The sequence below is a fragment of the Epinephelus lanceolatus genome, chromosome 13 (assembly GCF_041903045.1).
Source record: "Epinephelus lanceolatus isolate andai-2023 chromosome 13, ASM4190304v1, whole genome shotgun sequence".
NCBI classification, from domain to species: domain Eukaryota; kingdom Metazoa; phylum Chordata; class Actinopteri; order Perciformes; family Serranidae; genus Epinephelus; species Epinephelus lanceolatus.
The window spans coordinates 16,663,716-16,684,352 of record NC_135746.1 but is presented as its reverse complement, the minus strand read 5'-3'; the positions used below and the strand labels follow the sequence as shown (position 1 = coordinate 16,684,352).

Sequence of the window (20,637 nt, the reverse complement as noted above, 5' to 3'; positions counted from 1 at the left end):
CTTCCCCCCATAAATGAAGCCAATCCATTTCATTTGGCCTCATCTTGTTACTCTACGAGCCTGGTCTCCCTCAGGTGCTCTTCCCTCGGGAGCTGTTGGCACCGATTGGTCGATAGCTGAACCTGCCTTCCCACCAAGGGATTACGGAGGATCCGGTGGAACACCTGCTCCACCGCTAAACTGATATAAAATAAAAGGAGGATAAGGGGAGAGGCCGATGGAGAGAGAAAAGCGTTGCCATGTCTGATCTACTGTGAGAAAATAAAGATGTATGTTAAGAACTGGGGAGTCGTCACAGGCATTTTGTTATGCTCTATTTGCTGCACTGATTATTCCAGGTCTGCAGAAAAGTTAATAAAAAAAATGTGGGGAAAAAAAAGAAAGATTGAGTGTGACAGCACAAGGCATGCAAGGAAGATGGGCAGAATAAGATGCATGCATATTGGAAAACAGAAACAAATGCACACAAAGGACGTATTAGCAGAACTCCCAATTTGAGCGTGTTGTGCTTATAAGGGTCGTCTGTTCAGCGGTGCATGAACACAGAGCGACTGGGAGGTTGATTCAACCTACAGAGCCCAGACAATACTGTACCCATGGCAGCGACATCTTGAGCTGTCATGGCGTGTTAGCCAAAGCAGGTGTGAGGACGGGCCGCACTCGTCTGGCGGCATATTGTTACGCTAAACACACAGGGGTAAGGGATTCGGTTTAAGATAAATATACATGCAGATTAGCATTAGAGGGTAGTTATTAAAGTGGATGGATAGGCAAAGACTTGATATAGGATAAAAACAAAAACAGGAAACAAGTTGCAAAAGTTGCACTTAGCCCTGCTTTTGCCTTTTTGGTCGGCCAATGGCATTGGAAGCACTATCAAGTACAGTAACGTCATATCCTTGAGTAGTCTCGCTAATAAATAATGATCAAGTGACAGATCTCGTGACATCCTTCAGCACTCTCTCGCATCTCCCTGATGGCTCCTTTATGTAGTGGCGGAGGTGAAAGTGGGTCACCTCCATAACCCCAGCAGTGTCAGCTCCATCACCCCTTTGCTGTCAGCTCTGTTACACTTCCCTGCAGGCCTGGCCCATCACCTCCAGCTGCTAGCCATTGTGTCTGGCTCCCAGGGGTGGCCACCCAGGGGAGTTATGATGTCCTACTGTCCCACAAGAGAGTGGACGCAAGCATGCACATGGCCATACATTCATTAAGACGGAATGCACACACAATGTGACTGATGTGAATAAATGCACGACGAAACCCATGTCCAAGCACAGGGAAGTCTTTAAATATGCATATAATAAACCAGATATTAATAATTCCTACACCACCACAGATTTAAGACAAATTCAAGCATGCAATATGGCAGGTCATGTATTTAAGCATTAGCAACAGTGTTCATCAAAGCTGTTCTCTGATGGTCATCCAGTTATTTCCTGAAAGAGCCTGGACACCACACCAAAGGCCAAAGGTCTCCGAGGTCACAAAGCCACAATCTGTGTAGATGCCATACGGGACGCCCAGCATAACACACACACTTGCACACACACAGACAGACGGCACAGATCACTCAGTTACAAGGGGATAGAAATCACCTAATAAGAAGCGACAAAGCCCAGCTTGGGAAAAGCTTCCGCCGCATGTGTTGTGATGTTTTGGCACTGTGAGAAACAGCGTGTAATTATTGCTCACAAACAGTTGAGGTGATTTAAGTTCTCTTTGAAGCAGGAGCTGAGAAAAACACCACAATCATTACTGTAGCAACACAGCAATGTGGTGTCACATTAAGTCTGCTAAGTCTCACTAAGAGGCTCACAGAGACTGCTACCTGGGTAGTCCCGCTCTGAAGTTGAAGACAACAACCCCTATAATCACGGTGTGTTTGAGTTCAAATGAGAGAGGACAGAGCTACAGCCAAATTTAGATAACAGTCCGACGCATTGACAACACTTAAAATCTCTAGCAAAGTAACACCTTTACAACTTCAACCTGACAAACTCCAAATATCTTCTTCTATCTTGTCTGTACCTTTGTCATCCGGGAAGGTTAGTGTTTTCCCTGGCGAGCCTTTGACGTCTGGTCCAAGCAGCGGTTTAGGTGTCCAGAGAGAGTCCGCCTTCTGATGCACCTTTGACACCGAAAGCAGGCGTTTGCGCAGGCAGCCCTCTGGCCTGGCGGGCCTGGGGCTTGGAAACGCCTGGGGCTGGAGGCTGTTCCCCATCTTGTTGGCGGGCAAGAAGGAGCACAGAGTTCGCTTCTCGCCAGAGGGGTCCTCATAGCAGGCCCTGTGCCAGCAGCTGACCACCGGCTCTGAGGAGAGGCAGCGTACGTATGTGATCATCCCCTGCTAAGACCTAAACCCCCCCAACGCCCACCCTCCCCTGTGCTATCCAGGACCAAAGCCCCCCCAACTCCTCCTCCTCCTTCTTGCACGACACAGTCTCTCCCTGGACAAGCACTTGAGGTGGTGGGATGGAGGGGTGACTGTGGGAGACCTCCCCTCTTACTCCCAAACCCTCAATAGGCCTCCCCCTCTCTTTCTGGGAAGATAGGACGGGGGTTTGGAGGTTTCTGCAACCCACAGGGGACCAAATCCCCCCTCTGTCTCCTCCTACTGTTTTTGTCCTTCCTCTCCCTCTCAGCGGATCCTATTGACTTGCATTGATTTGCCTGACAAAGAAAGGCTGTGCACAGTGTTAGATTACAAGATTTAACTCCAGAACAAATATTTCACAGAAGTATTGCAGCATAAAGCTATTAAAAATCCTGCATGATTGTCAGTCAGGCGTCTGGCAGCTTGCAAAAACAAGACTTCCGACCCTCAAAAATGACCACAAGAACTTTTCAAAACACTCCAAAGATGCAAAAATAAGAGCAGGGCAGTGCCTAATTGGAAATACCTGTGGTTAAAGCACAATTTTCTTCTAAATGCTGTGCTGTCCTTTGCAATGACCGAAAAGCATCACCACAAACTGGGTGAAAGAAGATCCACAAAAACGTCAAGAAACCAGTTTGTGACCAGAGATGGTGAGTGCCTCATTTGGCAAATTAGAGATGAGGTTACATCTTCCAACAGAGTGTTCAAACAAGTTTGCAGTGTCGAGCATCCTCTGTCCTCTTTCTCCAGTCTGAGACAGAGCACCAGCATTGCTCAGCGGTGTCCACATGGCCTCTCCTCTCCGCTCCTCCTCCCTGTTTCATCTGCTCCTCAGCGCTGCTGTTCTAATCTGTAAACCCAGATTATCCAGCCTCCAGCCCGCAGCCTCCGATTGTGACCAACACACACACACAAAACACAGATGGACACCAGGCTGTAGATAATTACCCACATCACCTCCAGTGCTCAAATGTGTGGAAGTTCAAGAGGACTTGGCGTGATATGTGTCAGCTGGTCAGCTTGGATGACGCAAATTCAAGTGTGATGAAAGCTGCATATGGAGCAGATATCAACCTACTGCCTCGGGTTCACCCTTATCTACCTGCTCTTAACTAGCTCAGAGATCCAGCTAAAAATATAGACAACCTAGTGATTTCAAGTGGACAAAACACACACACAAGACAACGAGTTTCACAGCTTTAACAGAGTGAGGCACATATGGGTGGAGAGGTATTACCTGACAGTCTAACACAGACAGATGTAAGCACAGCAAGATAAAAAGATAAGCAGCAAACAAAGAGACACACTCAGATTAAAACACACAGGGTGAGAGCAGTCACAAGGGGTAAAACTTCAGAATAACCTGCCAGGTGAGGGTGTGTATGTGTGCGCATGATCCTTAATCAGCTTGGCTGTGAGGTTGGCTAAGCTTATTGATATGATCAGATTAATAGGCTGAAAAGCAGCAGAGGATAGGGCTGGACAAAACTGAAACCTGGATACTACAATGATGGTTCATTAACCAATGAATGGCCAGCTATCAGACACATATGCAGGCTTTCAAATGGATAAAAACAAGAGAAAAAGAAGAGAAAAATAAAAAGGGGTGCAAGATCTACTTGAGAATATTAAAGCAGATGTCTCCCTCTAGTGGTCGCTAACACCTGTGCCAAAGAATACTGACAGAGACCAGTGTGAGTATTCACTGAGTACTTAGCAGTAACATTTCGGTCATTTTTCAAGTAAAAAAAAAAAGCCAAAAAAATCTCCAACAATTTGCTCTTGCACTCTATTTTATGTAAACTGAATATACAGGGTTGTTATTTGAACAAGACATTTATACATGTAACCTTAACTCTGGGAAACTGAAGTGGACAATTTGTGCAATTTTCTTTATATTTCATCTACTAAACAATTCATCAAAAAACAGAAACAGTAACAGAAACAATCATCTGACACAGCCCAGGGTTTCCAACACATTCACTTATTTGTGGCAGCCTGTCAGGACAGCAGCATTTGCCACTGCATACTGATTTTCTGGACTGTTTATTCTGTGCACTGTCGGATCTACATACCGTTCGGTTATTCAGCCCACCACATTCTTGGAGTGCAGAGGATACTCTGTGCACAGACAAAGCAGCAGAATGCCAGGTGCAGGTTAAATGTAACCAGAACACTCTATTTCTGAGAACAACAGCACTCTCATTTTAGTGTTGTCCATCATTTTTTCTAACCTACTTGAGATGAAACCAGCTGTGTTCTCATGGAACTGCACCCCCCCAGTCCAGCGCTGAGTCTAAAAGTTTGCTTTTACTCGCCTCTGCAGCAGCTTCTCCTGTAATCCATCGATCTGATCAGCTCGGATTGATCCTACCACAAACTAACTGACTGGTCAAATCTCCAGACAAACTGCTGCTGGAGTAAAAAGAAAAAAAAAAACTTGTGAAGACTTCTGCCTGCACTGCTTCCACAAACCTGCAATCAGAGATGGGATACAGCTACCGCCACACAGAGATTGTAATTCTGTGGGAAACTCTGCAGCCCTAGTACTCTCATAAACCTATTACAACTTTGGGGGAATAGGGAGAGACTGTGTGTGTGTATGTGTGTTTGTGCGGTTGTTTTATTGCCAAAGACTCAGCAGATAGCCAGAGGCTAAAACAGCCATTACTGATAGTTATCATTTCCACAGCATGGTGAGTCAGCCAACACACAAGCTGATTACAAAACCAAAACCACTGCACTCACACACATTGAACATAATGCACAAACCACTATACGCACGCACACATCCACACATATAAAACACTGTACGGACACACGAAGCCCACAGGGCGCGCCAAAAGATTCAGACTGTGGCCTAAATTGTAGTTAACACTGTTGTTGCCCCAAATCCACAAACACATTGACACAGTGGGTCACACGGTTCACACAGAGAACAACATCAGGAGGTGTATAGTCGTGCAGACCTGCACGCATAACAGCATCATAATAACATCACAACAGGGGGTGTTTTTACTGTGACACACACAAACAAACATTAGTGACACTTTAGAAAGCAGGTACATGTATGTTTGTGGTGGTGACAAACACACACACACACACACACACACACACACACACACACACACAGACACACACACGCAGAATGAATGTCATGTGTGTCACGTTGGCTGTGAATGCTCAGGTCTTGCCCAGACCCAGCATGCACGGCGGTCAGACTCTCACAGCTCACTGCCCATGAATGGGGATTAATACTAGTCAGGACATTTGTGTGTATGTGTATATGTGTGCACCTAATTCTTAAAACAGTGCAACATCCACTTCAATTTAGGACAGTATATATTGATTATGTATCAGTGTGAGTGTTTACACGCTTGTGCAAATATAAACTGTTCTATGTGCCTATGAATACTTACGTGCACACAGACTGCATGTGTGTGTGTGTGTGTGTGTGTGTGTGTGTGAGTGGGGGGAAGCCAAAGCGGAAGGCTTTAGTGAGTGGACAATGGTAACCATGGCTACACATAGGCCTGAATGGAGTGAGGAGCACCTGCACGCTGAGTTAGTCCCCTGTCTGGGGAAGTCATCCACTCATCCACAGGGGGTCGGCCATTGTCTTGTCAAACTTCACCCACAACAAAACTTTTCCAGCATTGTCCCTGGAAACATCACGGCTTAACTCTCTCCCACTAAGAAACTTTGTGGTAAACTAAAAACACACCCAATGGTCCCTCTTACTGACTGCAACAGCTTTCCAAACTTCTAAACTTTCCAGAAGGCCATTGTTTCACAAACTCTTTTCAGAGGACTAAAGGTTCACTGGAGTCCTGACAGAGTCCATTCACAGGTGACTGGGAGTTCACCATCTATTGTTTCCCTATCAAGACCAAAAATCTCATCCTCTTTGGGAAGACTGTGACTTCTTTACAGAGGTCAACATCTCGTTCTGAGTTTCCTCTCAAAGTCCCATGTCAATTTAAAAGTTTGCATAATTTGCTAATGCAAACAATGTATGATACAAGGGCAACGTGATTTAATTTCCGTGGCGACTACTTTGAATAATTGATATGTGAAGATATAGTGAAGTGATGGTGTCCTGAGCAGAGGGTAAAGTCACGCTACCTCTGCGCTGTAATCAGAGCTTCTCTGTTCTTTGTTGTAGTAGCTTGTCCGGCCACGCATGAATGTTGGCATTTGAGTCAGTGCGTGTATCCCACTGGCTAGCTTATCTTGGCTGCTTTGCACCGCGTTTACCTCTGATAACACTGTCCCAACCCAAGGTCGCGAAAGGAGTTGCTTGCACTGTTACCGCTGTTAGCTGCTAGCCGCCAGCTGAGCCACTTCCATGTTGAGTGCCATATCCTCAGACTGTCAATCATAAATTCACTCTGAATGGTGCATACAGCTCCTTTAAAGTTAAATTAGAAATCCCAAGAAAAACTACTTAAACTTAGCAGGGAAGTTAGCCAAATATGAAGTTGATTAGCTACTAATAAGCTACCGCTAATTACTTTAATATTCACCAGTTACTTGCACTGTAGTAGCTAGCATAAGCGGGCTAAATGAATTTCCTTAAACTACGGACTTACAGTATATCTGTCCAAATCATGACATCCAAATTTCATTTTCAGAGGTAAATTTTTCACAGCTCACATTTGGTCCACAACATTAACACACAACTGCACTTGACCCTTCAGATATAATTCAAATTAGCCATATCTGACTTTGTTTTGTCAGTCTGAGGACTCGTTCACTTAGATCAAGATGTGCAAACATACTAATATCGCAATATGAATACAAGTGAAGTAAAGTAAAGTAAGTTCAATTACTTCTAATGCAAAGCTACAGGACCAATATTTACCCATGTTGTGGTATTTATTTCACATCAACATCATTTTAAGTGGCTTTAGAAGCAGCTACGTCACACTGGAAACACTTATTTTGCTGTCTACATTTCAACACCTCTCTCCTGTCCTCCCTGCTCCTTTCCTCCCCTGCACTGACTGGAAATTAGCAGCCTGCCACATCGAGTGTGAGAACATCCATCAACACCACTACCCACAAGGCCGGAGGGCAGGTAGTGGGTCAGCCACGGGTCAAGGGGTCAGAGTCTCTCCAGACACTCAGCACAGGTGCGGCTGAAGGAACTTTAACGAGGCTGCTAAAAACGGTTGTCAACAACTTTGTTAGTGAAGCATGACTCCTAAAAGTTAAAAGTATCTTTGATTTTTGCAACTTCCTCCAACAGGATGAATGTTATCGAGGTGCACAGGGTGATCTTATTTAATATAAATAATGCATGCAAATGTTCTACTTGACGTAGTAAATGTAGACTGTAAGGCTGCACTTCGAAGAATAAATAATGCCAGCACTGATGAGGTAGCGCGTGTGCAAATATGGAAACAATGAAATTAACTTTGAATTATTAACTAGAACCAGCTGAAAACTGTCAAGGTTTTGAAATGAGGCGAAACAGGGCAATGATCTAATGTTTCTGCCTTAATAATAATTAAAAACAATGATTATAAGTACTCTAATTTTTGTCAATAACTGCTGCACAATCCACAGGCAAGCTGTACCCCTCGCATCAACACAGCGTGACAGGGACAAACCCAGTGCCTCAGTAGGCTACATTAACCACATCAGGCTCGGGTCAGGTTCCAGTATTGTATAGGTGGCTAGAAAACTAAGTGAAATGCCACGAAGGATTTGAGGTTAAATATAGTTTTACACATATAGCTATGTGGGTCACTGCCCTGTGGGCTGAAATTAACGTGGCTGCCCAGGAGAAAAACCACACCAAGCTGCTGCTGCCTTCCCAAGAGTGTATGAGACACACACACACATTCCTGGAGTTCACTTCACACACATGTGTAGGTCGCACATACAGATGCTCGCAAACATCTCCTTCAAATATAGACCCCTCTATAAAAGATATATTTTTAAAACATGATCCAGCACATGCAAGTGACACACAGATACACATAAGGCTGGAATTAGAGATGCTGTGTTCCGGACAATCGGGTAACAGCTTCTTATTTTTAGCCGGAGTTGACCGTCACTTTTAACACTTGAAATGTCAAACATCACCGACAGCAGATTATATCAGCTGTCACTAGTAAAGACTGTTAATTCTGTTAGAGCTATAATAAAAGTGACGGCTGGTTATTGTGCTCTCTGCAAGCCAGTCTGTACTCAGCAAAGATTCATTTTTATAAAGTTATTTATAACTTTTGTTGCTTACAAATGTTAAACGCTGGGCCTAATTAGATACAGAACTGGATACTTGGATTTGGTAAAATGCTAACATGCTGTGTTCTAGCGCCGCAACAAACAGATGTTTTCATTAGTGATAAATCTATTGAGTATTCTTTGATTAAGCAGTTAATAGTTTGGTCTATAAAATGTTAGAAAAGTTCTTAAGGTCTGCGGCAATGTTTTAAAACGTCTTATTTTATCTCAGCAACAGTCCAAAACCCAAAGATCTTTTATGCAAAATAGAAAAAAGCAGCAAAACTTTACATATGAGCAAATGGAACCAGCAATTGTATCGCTTAAACGAACTCACAATTTACAGATACTGATCTATCTAAAGATCTATCTAAATCAAAATCTCAAAGATGCACCTCTCGGTCGACGACTCTTGTAACAGATGTAAAAGTTCCCCCTGCATCACTAGCTCATACATTCTGGTCTTGCCCGGGTCTCTCAGTTCACCGGTTCTCCATTTTTGAAGCCCTTTCCAAAATACTTGAAAGAATGAGAATCCACTCTGGCCACAGCTGGATGTGGAGAAACATGGACTGAAAATGTGTCACATCTGCCTCGGAGTTGGCAACCCCTACTGAGGGGACTTGTTTGAATCATAACATAAGCAGACATTCTGTAACTGGCAACCAATGTGGAGTAATCTACTGGTTGGATCAGTGTTTAATGTAATGCACGGTATTAAGGCCAGTTTGTCATATCTTTGAAAGTTGGAGAGTGGTAGCAGTGGTTTTGTCTTTGTCTGTAGCTGATGGAGGAAATGTAAACCCTGATTTGAGTGTGACAACTTTCACACATTTTACATAGTCAAGTATTAATCCTGCAGGACGATCTGGACTTGCATGAAGAAAAAGAGCTTCCTGCTACTATACAACTGGTTTGTTGGTCAGGATCAAGCACACAAAGCCAAACACACAAAGTTAAACCAGGAAATCTAGTTTAAAAATGATAAATTACTTCATCTAACAAAACTGTCTTTCTTCTCTCCAACACAAGTCCCACATCTGTTTCTCTCCATACTCAGAATCTGACCAGAGTCACATATTGTGGAAACAGTGTAACTGACAACATAAATTACTGCATACAGCTGATGAGCTGGGATACTGCCACAAATAGTTGCAGTGTTCATTTTATATCACTTCATTTCTGGAAGACATAAATCTTCAAGGCTACAGGGAGAGAAAATACTGTGGTTTCATAAGAGGGATGATCTCCTCGTGTCTGAGATAAGAGCAGTTTGGACCTTTTAGTCAGACACCGCTGAGCACCACAGTGTGCTTCGATTTATTGCATCTGCACGCCTGGAGTTCCAACATATTTGTCAACTTAGATATTCACATGTTGTCCAAATCTTGTGCTATTTCCTGCATCTGAAGACTTTGTTTTGTGCAATACAGCTTAGGCTGACTGTTGCTGGGTAACACATGTGCAAACTAGGCCAAATTACACTATCAGAGGTTCTTCTTCACAAGAACTGCTACCTGAACGTGTAGAATGACAGCTGGTCAACAACTTTATTAAGTGTTTACTTATGGAAATGATCAAAGTTGGGTTTTTTTCCAAGTATTTTCCAACACTTTTGTGCATTTTCTTTACATCTAAAAGGTGCAGTTGGTAACTTTTAAATATAAAGAAAATGTACTTTTGCCATTTGTTGATATTGTCACTACATTTCCCCACACTAAAAGAGACAATCTGCAAAAAAAACAAAAAAAAAAACAAAAAAAAAATCATATTTCTCTGCCCACTTTATTGCCTTGAAGCACTTCTAACGGCTTTACTGTACATGAATGAAAACACCGAATCAGAGCAGAGGAGTCAGCTGTCAATCATGTTAATCACGGATCTTAACAGCAACTGTCAAACTAGGCAGTGCTGATCAAATATAAATCAAGATTCTGTAACTACATTGCCTATTTCTCACCTTAAATGTTTTCAGAAACACATTGTAGTGTACTGTTCAGCTGTAAAAAAAGAAAGTTGGTGACCTTGTGACCACGAAGAAAACAGTCGAATCAAGACAAAAGCAAACTTTCTCATTTTGCAGCTAAACAGTACACAAAAATATGTATCCAAAAACATCTGAGGTTAGAAACAGGCAGTACAGTAACAGAATTTTGATTCATAATTGATCAGTGCTGCCTAGTTTGACAGTTTGACTGCAGTTCATGAGCATGACTGACACAGATGTTGAACTGCAATCAAACTAGGCAGTGCTGATGAAACATAAATCAAGATTCTGTAACTGCATCGCCTATTTCTTGGCTCAAAGGTTTTCAGAAACGTATTTTAGTGTACTGTTCAGCTGTAAAATGAGAAAGCTGGTGACCTGGTGGCCATGAAGAAAATAGTCGAACCAAGACAAAAGCAAACCTTCTCATTTTACAGCTAAACAGTACACAAAAATGTGTATCCTTCAGGTAAGAAACAGGCAGTACAGTAACAAATCTGAAGTCTTATTTGATTAGCGCTGCCTAGTTTGACAGTTGGACCCGAGACCCCAGTGATCGACATGACTGACAGCTGCTTTAGAGACTCTTCAGCTCTGGTTGTTGTTGGTGTGTTGCAGGAGATCCTTGTGAGTGCCATTAGAAGCAGTAGGCAAAGGAGGAGGGACATGCTTTTTTCATGGATAATCTGTCTCATGTACTTCTTTGAGAATGTAGTGACAGTTTCAACAAATATGGAAAAAAAAAGTTACCAATTACAGCTTTATATTGAAAACCACAGAAGTGACTAAGCATGCACAGATATCTATGATGTGAGACACAGTGTTCTCAAATCTATGCATCAACATGCTTTTCCCAACAAAGGAGACCAACAGCACTTCAAGAAAAACTCCTGACACCCACATCAGAGCTGTTGTCACCAGCATCATATCATCTATCAAACTAATCCATGCCTTCATTACTAATACATGGCTGACAATGAAGTCAGTGTTGGTGCAAAACAAAGAGGGGAAAGAAGGAGACATTACAGACTCATGCAGTCAGAGCATATTGTAACAGAGCCAAGCAATGAATCAGAGTGTGAGAGGAGACAAAAAAGCAGAACGAGGAATCAGTTTACCCCTTATCTCACTTTAACTGGTCAAGTAATAGCCAACACATGGCCGCACTCTGCAGGACAGCAGCCCAGCAACTGCTGCTTCACCAGCTGTTACTGCCGACAACACACACTCAGACACACAAAACACACACACGCGCCTCTGCTAAAATACACTCCTAAGTTTGATCAAGCAAATCAAAAGCTCATATAGTGAGCTGCATATAGAGGTTTCAATACTGGGACCTCTTTATGTTTCCCTAAAGTCAAGAACGAATCAGAGAGCGACTGAGAAGAAGAGCGATCAAACAGCAAACAGACAGAGAGGAAAAAAACAGAAGAGGTAGGATTAAAGTCAGTGAACCTGAAAGAGTCAGAGACAGAAAAAAAGAACAAAGGAAGAAATGATTAAAGAGAGAGAAAAGGAGGGTTTCCTTCACTAAAGAAAAACACATGAGGAAGGATATTGTGTAGGAGGTAGCCGCTGTGACAGAGATTACTTTCCACACGGAGGAGAGAGATGGAGTTCAACTTTTCTTTGTCTCAGAAAGTCTGCGGGAAAAGTCCCGCACACTCAAACCGGGCAGATGCAAAAATGTAACGTGCACACACACAAACACTTACCTTTCAGACAGAACATGGCTCTTCATTTATATTTCCATGTATCCACGAGACACAAATACCGGTTTCTTTCCTCTTTCTTGCCCTCCTTTTCTTTCCTCTCCTACTCTCCCTCTTCCTCTACACCGCTCGGTTAAAGCGCTCACACACAGACGCACGGATCCCGACACATACACTCCTCTCTCCCGGTGCCTCTCTCGCCATCTCCCTCCCTCTCTGTCTCCCCTCACACACACATGCATGCACACGCTCTGAGTGGCAGCTAGCCAACTTCTACACCGCAGGAAACTGCTTCACGACCCCCTCACTCTGCTTCCCCTCTCGCCCTCCCTGCATCTGTGAATGTCTCTGTACCACGCTGACAATCCCCCCATCTCTCCGCCCCATCAGTGTTGAGAGGTAGTGAAGCCCAGCCTCGATCTAAAACTCCTGAAGCTGCTGTCCACCCCATTATTAGTGTCCTTAATGCAGATACAAAACACACAAGCATACATTTAGTATGATAATAACTATAAGAAGGATCTATGCTCTTATTAGGGCAGGTAAAAATAAAAACAAAATTACACAAACACACACACAGTGCGAGTCTCGTCGTGGATTGTGATTGTAGAGAATCTGGGCAGTCAGCAGTTCAGAGTGAGGCAGGGGGCCCCGGCTTGAGGCCGAACCATTGTGCACTGATCAAATATAATCTCTTTAATCCCCACAATTCAACTGTTTGTTATCAGGAGCAGCTACAACCTCAGTGCATCCCAAACCCTCAGGCTGGTCGCTCTGAATTACAGGCAGCGCCACACGGATTGAGAGACTGAAACACTAACTCGCTCAGAGACAGTGGAAACTTTATCAAGTTAAAAGACCATTTTGCCTTTGGGTGTTTGGTTCCTACTTCTACCTTGTTCAGCTTTAACAGTAGCAGTTCTTACTTTAGATCACCTCAACTGAGAAAAGAATGCCAAGAGTTGACAAAAAATGATTATTTATAAAAGATGCAGAGGTCAAAAGGCACACAGGCGCTAAGAGGAACTTTCAGAAGGCAAGAAAGTTTTCTTTTTCAAACCTTTAAAGGGCAGGAAATGAGTAACCTCATCAAAAATACAGCCTATCAGCTGACATACATGGTGCACGGATGTGCAATGTGTTTGGCAGAGTGTCCGCAGCAGAGCAGGTCAATTATAATCAACATAAGCTGCTACACTGACAACAGCAGCCTCTATTTTTATGTGAATGGTCTTTTATTTTTTCTCTGCCCACTGCTCTGCGGCCCTCCAGCAGGTACCCACGCTCCGCCCCTCCTATGTGACAAGCCCTATCCGTGCCCCATGTATTTCTGCTGTAAGTGTCCTTCAATGGGGGCTGGGGCATGCCAAAATCCGAACACAGTGACGATGATACAGAGTGAATGTGTCGATGTAAAGTTTGGCTAACTCCAGACTGGACAGCTGCATACAAAATGTCATTGATTTCCAATAAGGCTCTGTAATGGCTTTCTCTGACACTGCAAAAACACAGTTGGTTACTGCTTAAAGGCCTGGGGAGGCTTAAAAAGGTAAAAACCACTCAAGCTCCACTTAACAAGCTATAATGGACCAATAAACTGAGCTGGGAAACAGTTTAGCTTATTATGAGCGAGCAGGTTCCTTTCATTAATTAAACACAACATCCACTGATTACACTGATTAGTTAGTCTTAATCAGAGGGACTAACTTGGCCTGCCAGAGCACCTGGTGAGATCCTTTAATTGCAACTAATTAAGGGTAAGTGATGTAATACTTAACTTTTTATCTGCATTCAACTCTGTTGTGAAACCAGTATTCATCATGTATTATAGATTCCTGCATAACAAAGGCAACATACAGAGTATATTGTGTATCAGCTGTTTTAAACTACATCTGTTATGTTTCAGCACCATCATGTTCACAACACTTGAACCTTTCATGTAAAATGATGGAGTAATTATAGCAATCATGACCAAAATTACTACATTGTGTCATCATACAGCACTATAAAGGCTTTCAGTGACATTTAAACTACTGTAAACATCAGGTTACACTCCTTTATATGGGTAATTATCAAATGTCATAGTCAGAGGCTTGTTAGGAAGTCTCTTAATCAGGTCTGTTAGTCAGACACTGAAACATATTGCACTGGTTGGTACAGCAAGCAGCTATTTTTGATGGGATATGGCATGTTACAACAAAATAAAATCAAAATATCATGTTACAAGTGCAATAAAAGCAAAGAGGCAGCAGTAAAGTGTGAGTGTTGTTGTGTGCATGTGTGTGTGTGTGTGTGTGTGTTATGAACATGTTAATCCCACCCCAATACGGCTCACATGTTATGACACGTCTGCCTCGACCAGATGTCACCAATTACGGCCTGACTGGTGTGTGTGTGTGTGTGTGTGTGTGTGTGTGTGAGTGTGTAAGTGTGAGTGACACGGAGCCCCTCTGTAAGGCTGAGTGCATATAATGAGAAATGCCACATAAACACAACCCTGGAAATAATCACCAATTAAAAACTTACACACATCCCTTAACAGACCCACCTAATCCGACAATAAAACCTGACTTCATCAAACCTCCACCTTAATTGGATGCTGCATCGCCCAAATTGGCTTTTACGTTATAACCTTCACCACAAAACCGTTGACTGTGAAGAAAACACTTGAGGTCTGCCTAATCACTGCTCTCCCACAGCTTAAGTTGTAAAGTAAGAGAGGTGGAATTCCTTCTCTATTCTTAACAAATCATGTTGAGAACTTATTTATCATATTTGTGCAATTTTAAAAATCCCCTTTTAGCCCCCTTTTATATGAAGGCCAAGGCCGGCTACTGAATTGTGGAGTACTAATGTCTTCTTTATTGAGAAATATTTGGGCAATTTAGATTACAGTATATAACTAAGTGCATTTCCTTCCACTTACTTTTATGTGCGTTTTCAATTTTGGCATAAAAATACCCAAGTGGAAAAAGCGTAAATTAAGAGAAAAACAGTTTTATGCTTCACTGAGGTTGAAAAACAGATGCATCAAAGCAAAATGCAACAAAGTGCGACAATGCTGTTAAGTCTGATGTCTTAGCGATGTACACTGCTGTACAATGATCCAAAAAAGAAGCTGTCAGGAACATTTCCGCACTAGACTGCAAAGCAACTAGCGCTGACACCCTCTGGTCAGTTGGTCGATTGGCTGCTCTTGTCCAACCAAATTCTCGTTGGTTGAACAATCGCTGGTGTTATTTTCATGAGGCCATGTGTCCACAAAAGTATTTTTTTCCTGGCTGAAAACATCAGGTGCTTATCTGAAAATGCTTAGGTGCTTTGGAGGCGCAGCGTTTCTTTAGCTGAGAAACTTTGGTCTGGTTGCTATGATACAGAACATCCACGAAAGTAAAAATGTCGGCACAAGGTAGTGCCCTAGCTAACGCCCTTTCCCTGGATGACGGAAAGGCCGATCTGTATGGCCAGCAGTATTTATTTCCCTTCCATTGCTGTTGTTAACGGTGCGTCTTTGTGTTATTCTTCTGCCCCTCCTTAACTTTGATTTGACAGCTGGAAAAAAATAGACAGTGACGGGTGCAGCGTTTTATCTAAAGCTGAACATTTTAACTCTTCGCAACCAGGGGGAAAAAAGCACCAAACGTGCAGCTTCGACTGCAGAATAGACGCCCAGCGCCTCATCACGCTGCTGGCATTTATAGCATAGCATCATAACGTTGTGCTCCCATTGCAATTTAAGAAATAGGCTGGCCCTAAGCAAAAACGTGCAAGAGGACCCAATGCTACCAGGTAAGAGAACCGGGGCTGAAAAATGAGGACAATGAGGAAGTGCCAAAAACTGCAGCTCCTCAAATGGCCACTTGAAACTGGCTCCAAATGAGAGTCAATCCCCATAGACTCTCATGTTAAAATGCCCAACTTTACATAAAATTCAACTGTTTATATTGAAATATAAATATTATATACATACAGACTGTCTGCTAGGTATCACCACAGCCTATGAATCAGATCCACCCCTTGCTCCTCCACAGCGCCACCCTCTCATCCAAATATGGTCATTTCTTGCTCCAAAAACCCAAGATGGCGACACATTTATTGCTGAAGTCAAGGCTTCAAAACAGTAGTCCACAAAGCAATGGGTGACATCATGGTGGTCTCATCCATAATTTTGCTATAACCACGGTCTAGAGATAACATGAAAACTAATACATTGGTTAAAGAGAAATTAGAATTTCAGTCAACCAAGATTTTCTTTGGCTGACTCCAGCCCTAGTGGCAGCAGGTCTTCTGGGTAAATGGCAGTCTTGTACTGTAACTACAGGATATAAAGACTGCATTCAGAGACATTCCAGCTGACCACTGTTGTCTTTCTCCAGAATACAGTCTTTGTCCACGAATAAACACTATGATAAGGCCTGGACAGTGTCAGAGGCCCCGAATCAGACAATATCTTGTCTTAAACATCAGTCTGTGACTCAGTGTGCTGCACATCTTCTATCATAAAACACAACATGTTGTTACTGTCTGCCGTGAGTTCTACGTCAGTGCAAGATAAAACAAAAATGACATATGCAGATAGGATCTAAGCTTGTTGTAGCAAACATAATACTTATGGCAGCACGATCAGATAGACGTGATGAGAGGATACCTGGAATTTGAAAAATCTGAGCCAACCAGACCTCTCAGTTGAAATAAACAGTAAATCTACGTATGAGAAAAAAGACATGATTGGATTTGTACTAAAGGTGACTGAAAGAGATCATCTGCTTTCATATGACATCACTACAGCTCCCGTATATGTGGATTATAATCCCTCACCTCTGGACTGCGCTGAGACAACATCAGTGCATCCTATCAGCGTAAGCCCTCGACCTCTATCCCCTTACAAACTGAAATCATGTTCACAACATAATCACTTGTTTTTCCTCTAACTCCCCTTCTCATCGTCGAGACAGGGCATTCCTGGATTAGATCCCATGATACAAAAGGTAATAGGATATATTCAATGGGATACAAAAAAAGGTGGGTGATGACGCGAGCCAGAGATTTGGTTTTTAGTGGGAAATAGAAGTTAATGCGATTTAACAGGCTAAAACTCGACTGCGAGATGCAGCAGGCTTTGTCGGGGTTTTCAGCATACAGTAGGTCTGATCTGGGATCAGCTAACAGAGACGTAAAAAGGAGGTTATGTGGGTCAGATAAAAAAAACTATGACTTACCTGAAAATTGCCGTATCATTGTCAGCACATAGGAGAGAAAGACAAAGAAAAAGTGATTAGAAACAGTTTAAAGTTTAATTCATTTGGCACATCTGTCCTTTAAGTTTGTGTGCATGTGTGGTGTGTGTAAACGTATATTTCTGTGTACAGTAGGAGTGTGTATACGCCCTGGGCCATGAGCCACATCACCAGATTGAGAGGCCTTGCTGGTTTATACATCACATCACCCCCCTAGAGTGAATTATCATCTGCTAATCTGGATTTACACATGGACTACATAATCGTGATGAGTGTGTATCGCTGTGTGTGTGTATCCATCCCTTAGCTAGTTCAAACCCCTTTAAAAAAAGACTGTCTAAAGAGTTTGGTCTCTTCCGAAATCTTTAAGTCCAATACACATCTCACACAGACAGATAACACCTAATAGGTCTTTTCATGCCACTTAAATTCATCAACAGCTCATTAATGCCACTTTATAATGCGAGACCCAATTCTGGTGGCTGACACACCGCTGTTGTGCCAAGGTGTGGTAAATATTTAGGTTAATATCTCCTTGCCCTACATGTGTAAATGAAGATCAAAAACCACAGTGACATAGTGTAGATATATAAAAACACATCACACACAAAATTCTGCTAAATCCCTCAATCTCCCTGCATGTTAACACGGAGCACTCCAACATGCCAACAACGGATCTCTAAATGAATTAGTCAGAGTCATCAGGTTCATTTCATATGACGGCTTCCTGTACGCAACACATAAACAGCATACGCTGCAAGACGCAGTGAAGTAATCATGTAAAGCTCAGATCCTCAGCTGCCAGACAGGGATTCAGGCTCCCATCTATTCCATCTATTTCTTGGCATGGCCTTCCAGAGCAGCCACCATGCCTGCCCGTCGATTGATTAAGACACACAGCCACATAGGGGAGATCAATAGGTTTGATCCAAGGAGATTGATCGAGTGTTTATCTGTGTGACAGAGCAAGAAAGAGACAGAGGAAAGGAAACAGTGGGAGGAGGCTGAGATAAAGCAGCAGTGATAATACAGTCACCTCTTTTTCGCCATTACTTATCTGTTGCCACCTACAGGCTTCTGGCCTCAAGGCCCAGACACAACAAACCAACATCAAAGAACGTGCAGCAACAAAGGCCGACTGTTGCGTTGCCTTTGTCTGGTCCAAAAAGTTGCACTTGAACAAACCAGAAATACTACAGCCAACTGCCAACGAGCACGTACGTTCTACACCTGCGTGACAGGAAATAACTCTCCATACCAGCAGGTGATAGCAGTCTATATTCGTCATTCAAAAAGGGAGACTGAAAGAGCAAAGACAGCTGATTACAACTCGCAGTTGTGTAACGTACATGAATAAAGGAGCGTTTTTCACACCACTCTTGCTCACCACTTGGTCTTCAGTTGCTTCATTGTAGACGGCCATGTCATCGTTAAAATATTTGTGTATTGAATGATCAGAAGAGATGAAGATGACCAATTCGAAGAGCCTTCTGTGTGTGCCCTCTTGACTTCATTCGTTTGCTTGCTTTCCTTGCTTCAGTTTCTCTTCTCGTGCACTCATTTACTTAAACAGCTAATCAGAGTGATTACTCTCACCCTGCCAGTGATTCTACATGCTCAATCAGCTTAACAGCCGCCGACAATGGCCGACTACGTGCCAATGGTACGGGACACACTGCAAAAACTAGAGCCACAGACGTCCACCGACGGCCCGACATTGACCGACTGTTGATCTGGTGTAACATCATGTTTTTTTCTCTGCCTTGCATCAGAGAAGAGTCCCAGTTCTACCATACATATTTACGTAAGCAGGTTTTGAGAATGCAGTATATATTTTTGTGGGAGCTGTTGATAGGCACTGTTGTCCTACAGCTCATTGCACAAACAAAACTGAGGAGGTGCTCACAGCAGGTAAAAGTAAAACGTACGATGGGTGGTGGTGGAACAGTTCCAGGAACATCTCATAAAACAAAAAAGTGTTTAACTGTTGGAGCATCTTGATGGTTCAGAGGTTCAAAATACACGCCATATAGCTGTAACGTCCCTGGGTTACTTTGGTGCATGTAACACCCCTCCCTGCCTCTCCACCCATGTTGCTAATGTAATAACGTAATAAAGGCTTACTAAGATTTATTGCTTGGAAAACAATTTGCAAATCATCATTTTCCATAAGTATAGATTGGATTTTGTATACTAACTGCACAAACAATTGACTATAAAAAACTGTTTATAGTACATACTGCAATTTTCTTACTTGAGGAATAAAAAAGTAAGTCACATAATACACCAGATATTTGGCTCTATGAAATGCTACGCAAAACAAGACAAATACATTTCGTTACTTTTGTTGTCCTGTTCATAATTTCTCTGCTCCCTTTCACAACCCAGTGTTTTTAATCCACCTTAGGTCAGGACAGCCAATAGCAGCCTGTGTACCAGACGGCTCTCTTACACATGATTGGTTCAGCCTTGTCCCAATAGCAAAGTCAAACTGAACCACACCGGGAAGCACTCAATCGCACACCCGTTCCCTTGGCAACCGAGGCAAACACCCAACCATTCAAGCTGGAGGCTGCGTCAAAATTGCAGGTTCTGGAGCCACAGGCGCTCATTTTAGGGCTATATTTACACACAGGCACGGTGCGCGGCTGCCCATGTGCCTTGTAATGGGCGCTGGCAGTCGTGAGGAAGCAAGATCCAGAGGTTATAAATATCTACGTTTCAAACTAGAGAGGTATTCTTATGAGACATTTCCGCTGTGTGGTGTGCAGCGTGCACACGTACAGCATGTGTGTATATCTGTGTGTGAGCTATGGATGGAATAGTTTTATATTGACCTGTCTCTGACACTGTCTCTGGTCTAGAATTATCTATAAAAAGATATAGTCTGTGTATGACAGAGAGAGAGAGAGAGAGAGAGAAAAAAAGAGGGCGTGTGAGGTAGAAAAAAGCTCACTAGGTGAAAGCAAGGCTCTGAAAAACAAATCCTCTGGTGCATTCACTTCCACTACAATCCCTGCTGATAGCTAATACAACAAAATCAATAAACACTCCCCTTTCCTTTCCTCTAAGACTTAACAAGTA

The 20,637-nt window shown here is 42.9% G+C and overlaps 1 protein-coding gene across 9 annotated transcripts in view; it reads right to left on the bottom strand.

The window, feature by feature from the left end:
• Positions 1–20,637, bottom strand: part of nhsl1b (NHS-like 1b) — a 137,055-nt gene that overhangs the window by 47,684 nt on the left and 68,734 nt on the right. Inside the window, exon 1 of one of the 9 annotated variants that reach the window (XM_033647944.2) lies at positions 12,320–12,632. The exons of 7 other annotated variants lie outside the window; for them this stretch is intronic. In XM_033647944.2, coding sequence (XP_033503835.2) covers positions 12,320–12,335 — 16 coding nt within the window. In that variant the 5' untranslated portion in view covers positions 12,336–12,632. Of the gene's footprint in view, positions 1–2,031; positions 2,360–12,319; positions 12,633–20,637 lie in introns of those variants that run through there. One more of the 9 variants, XM_033647938.2, reaches the window with a different exon arrangement.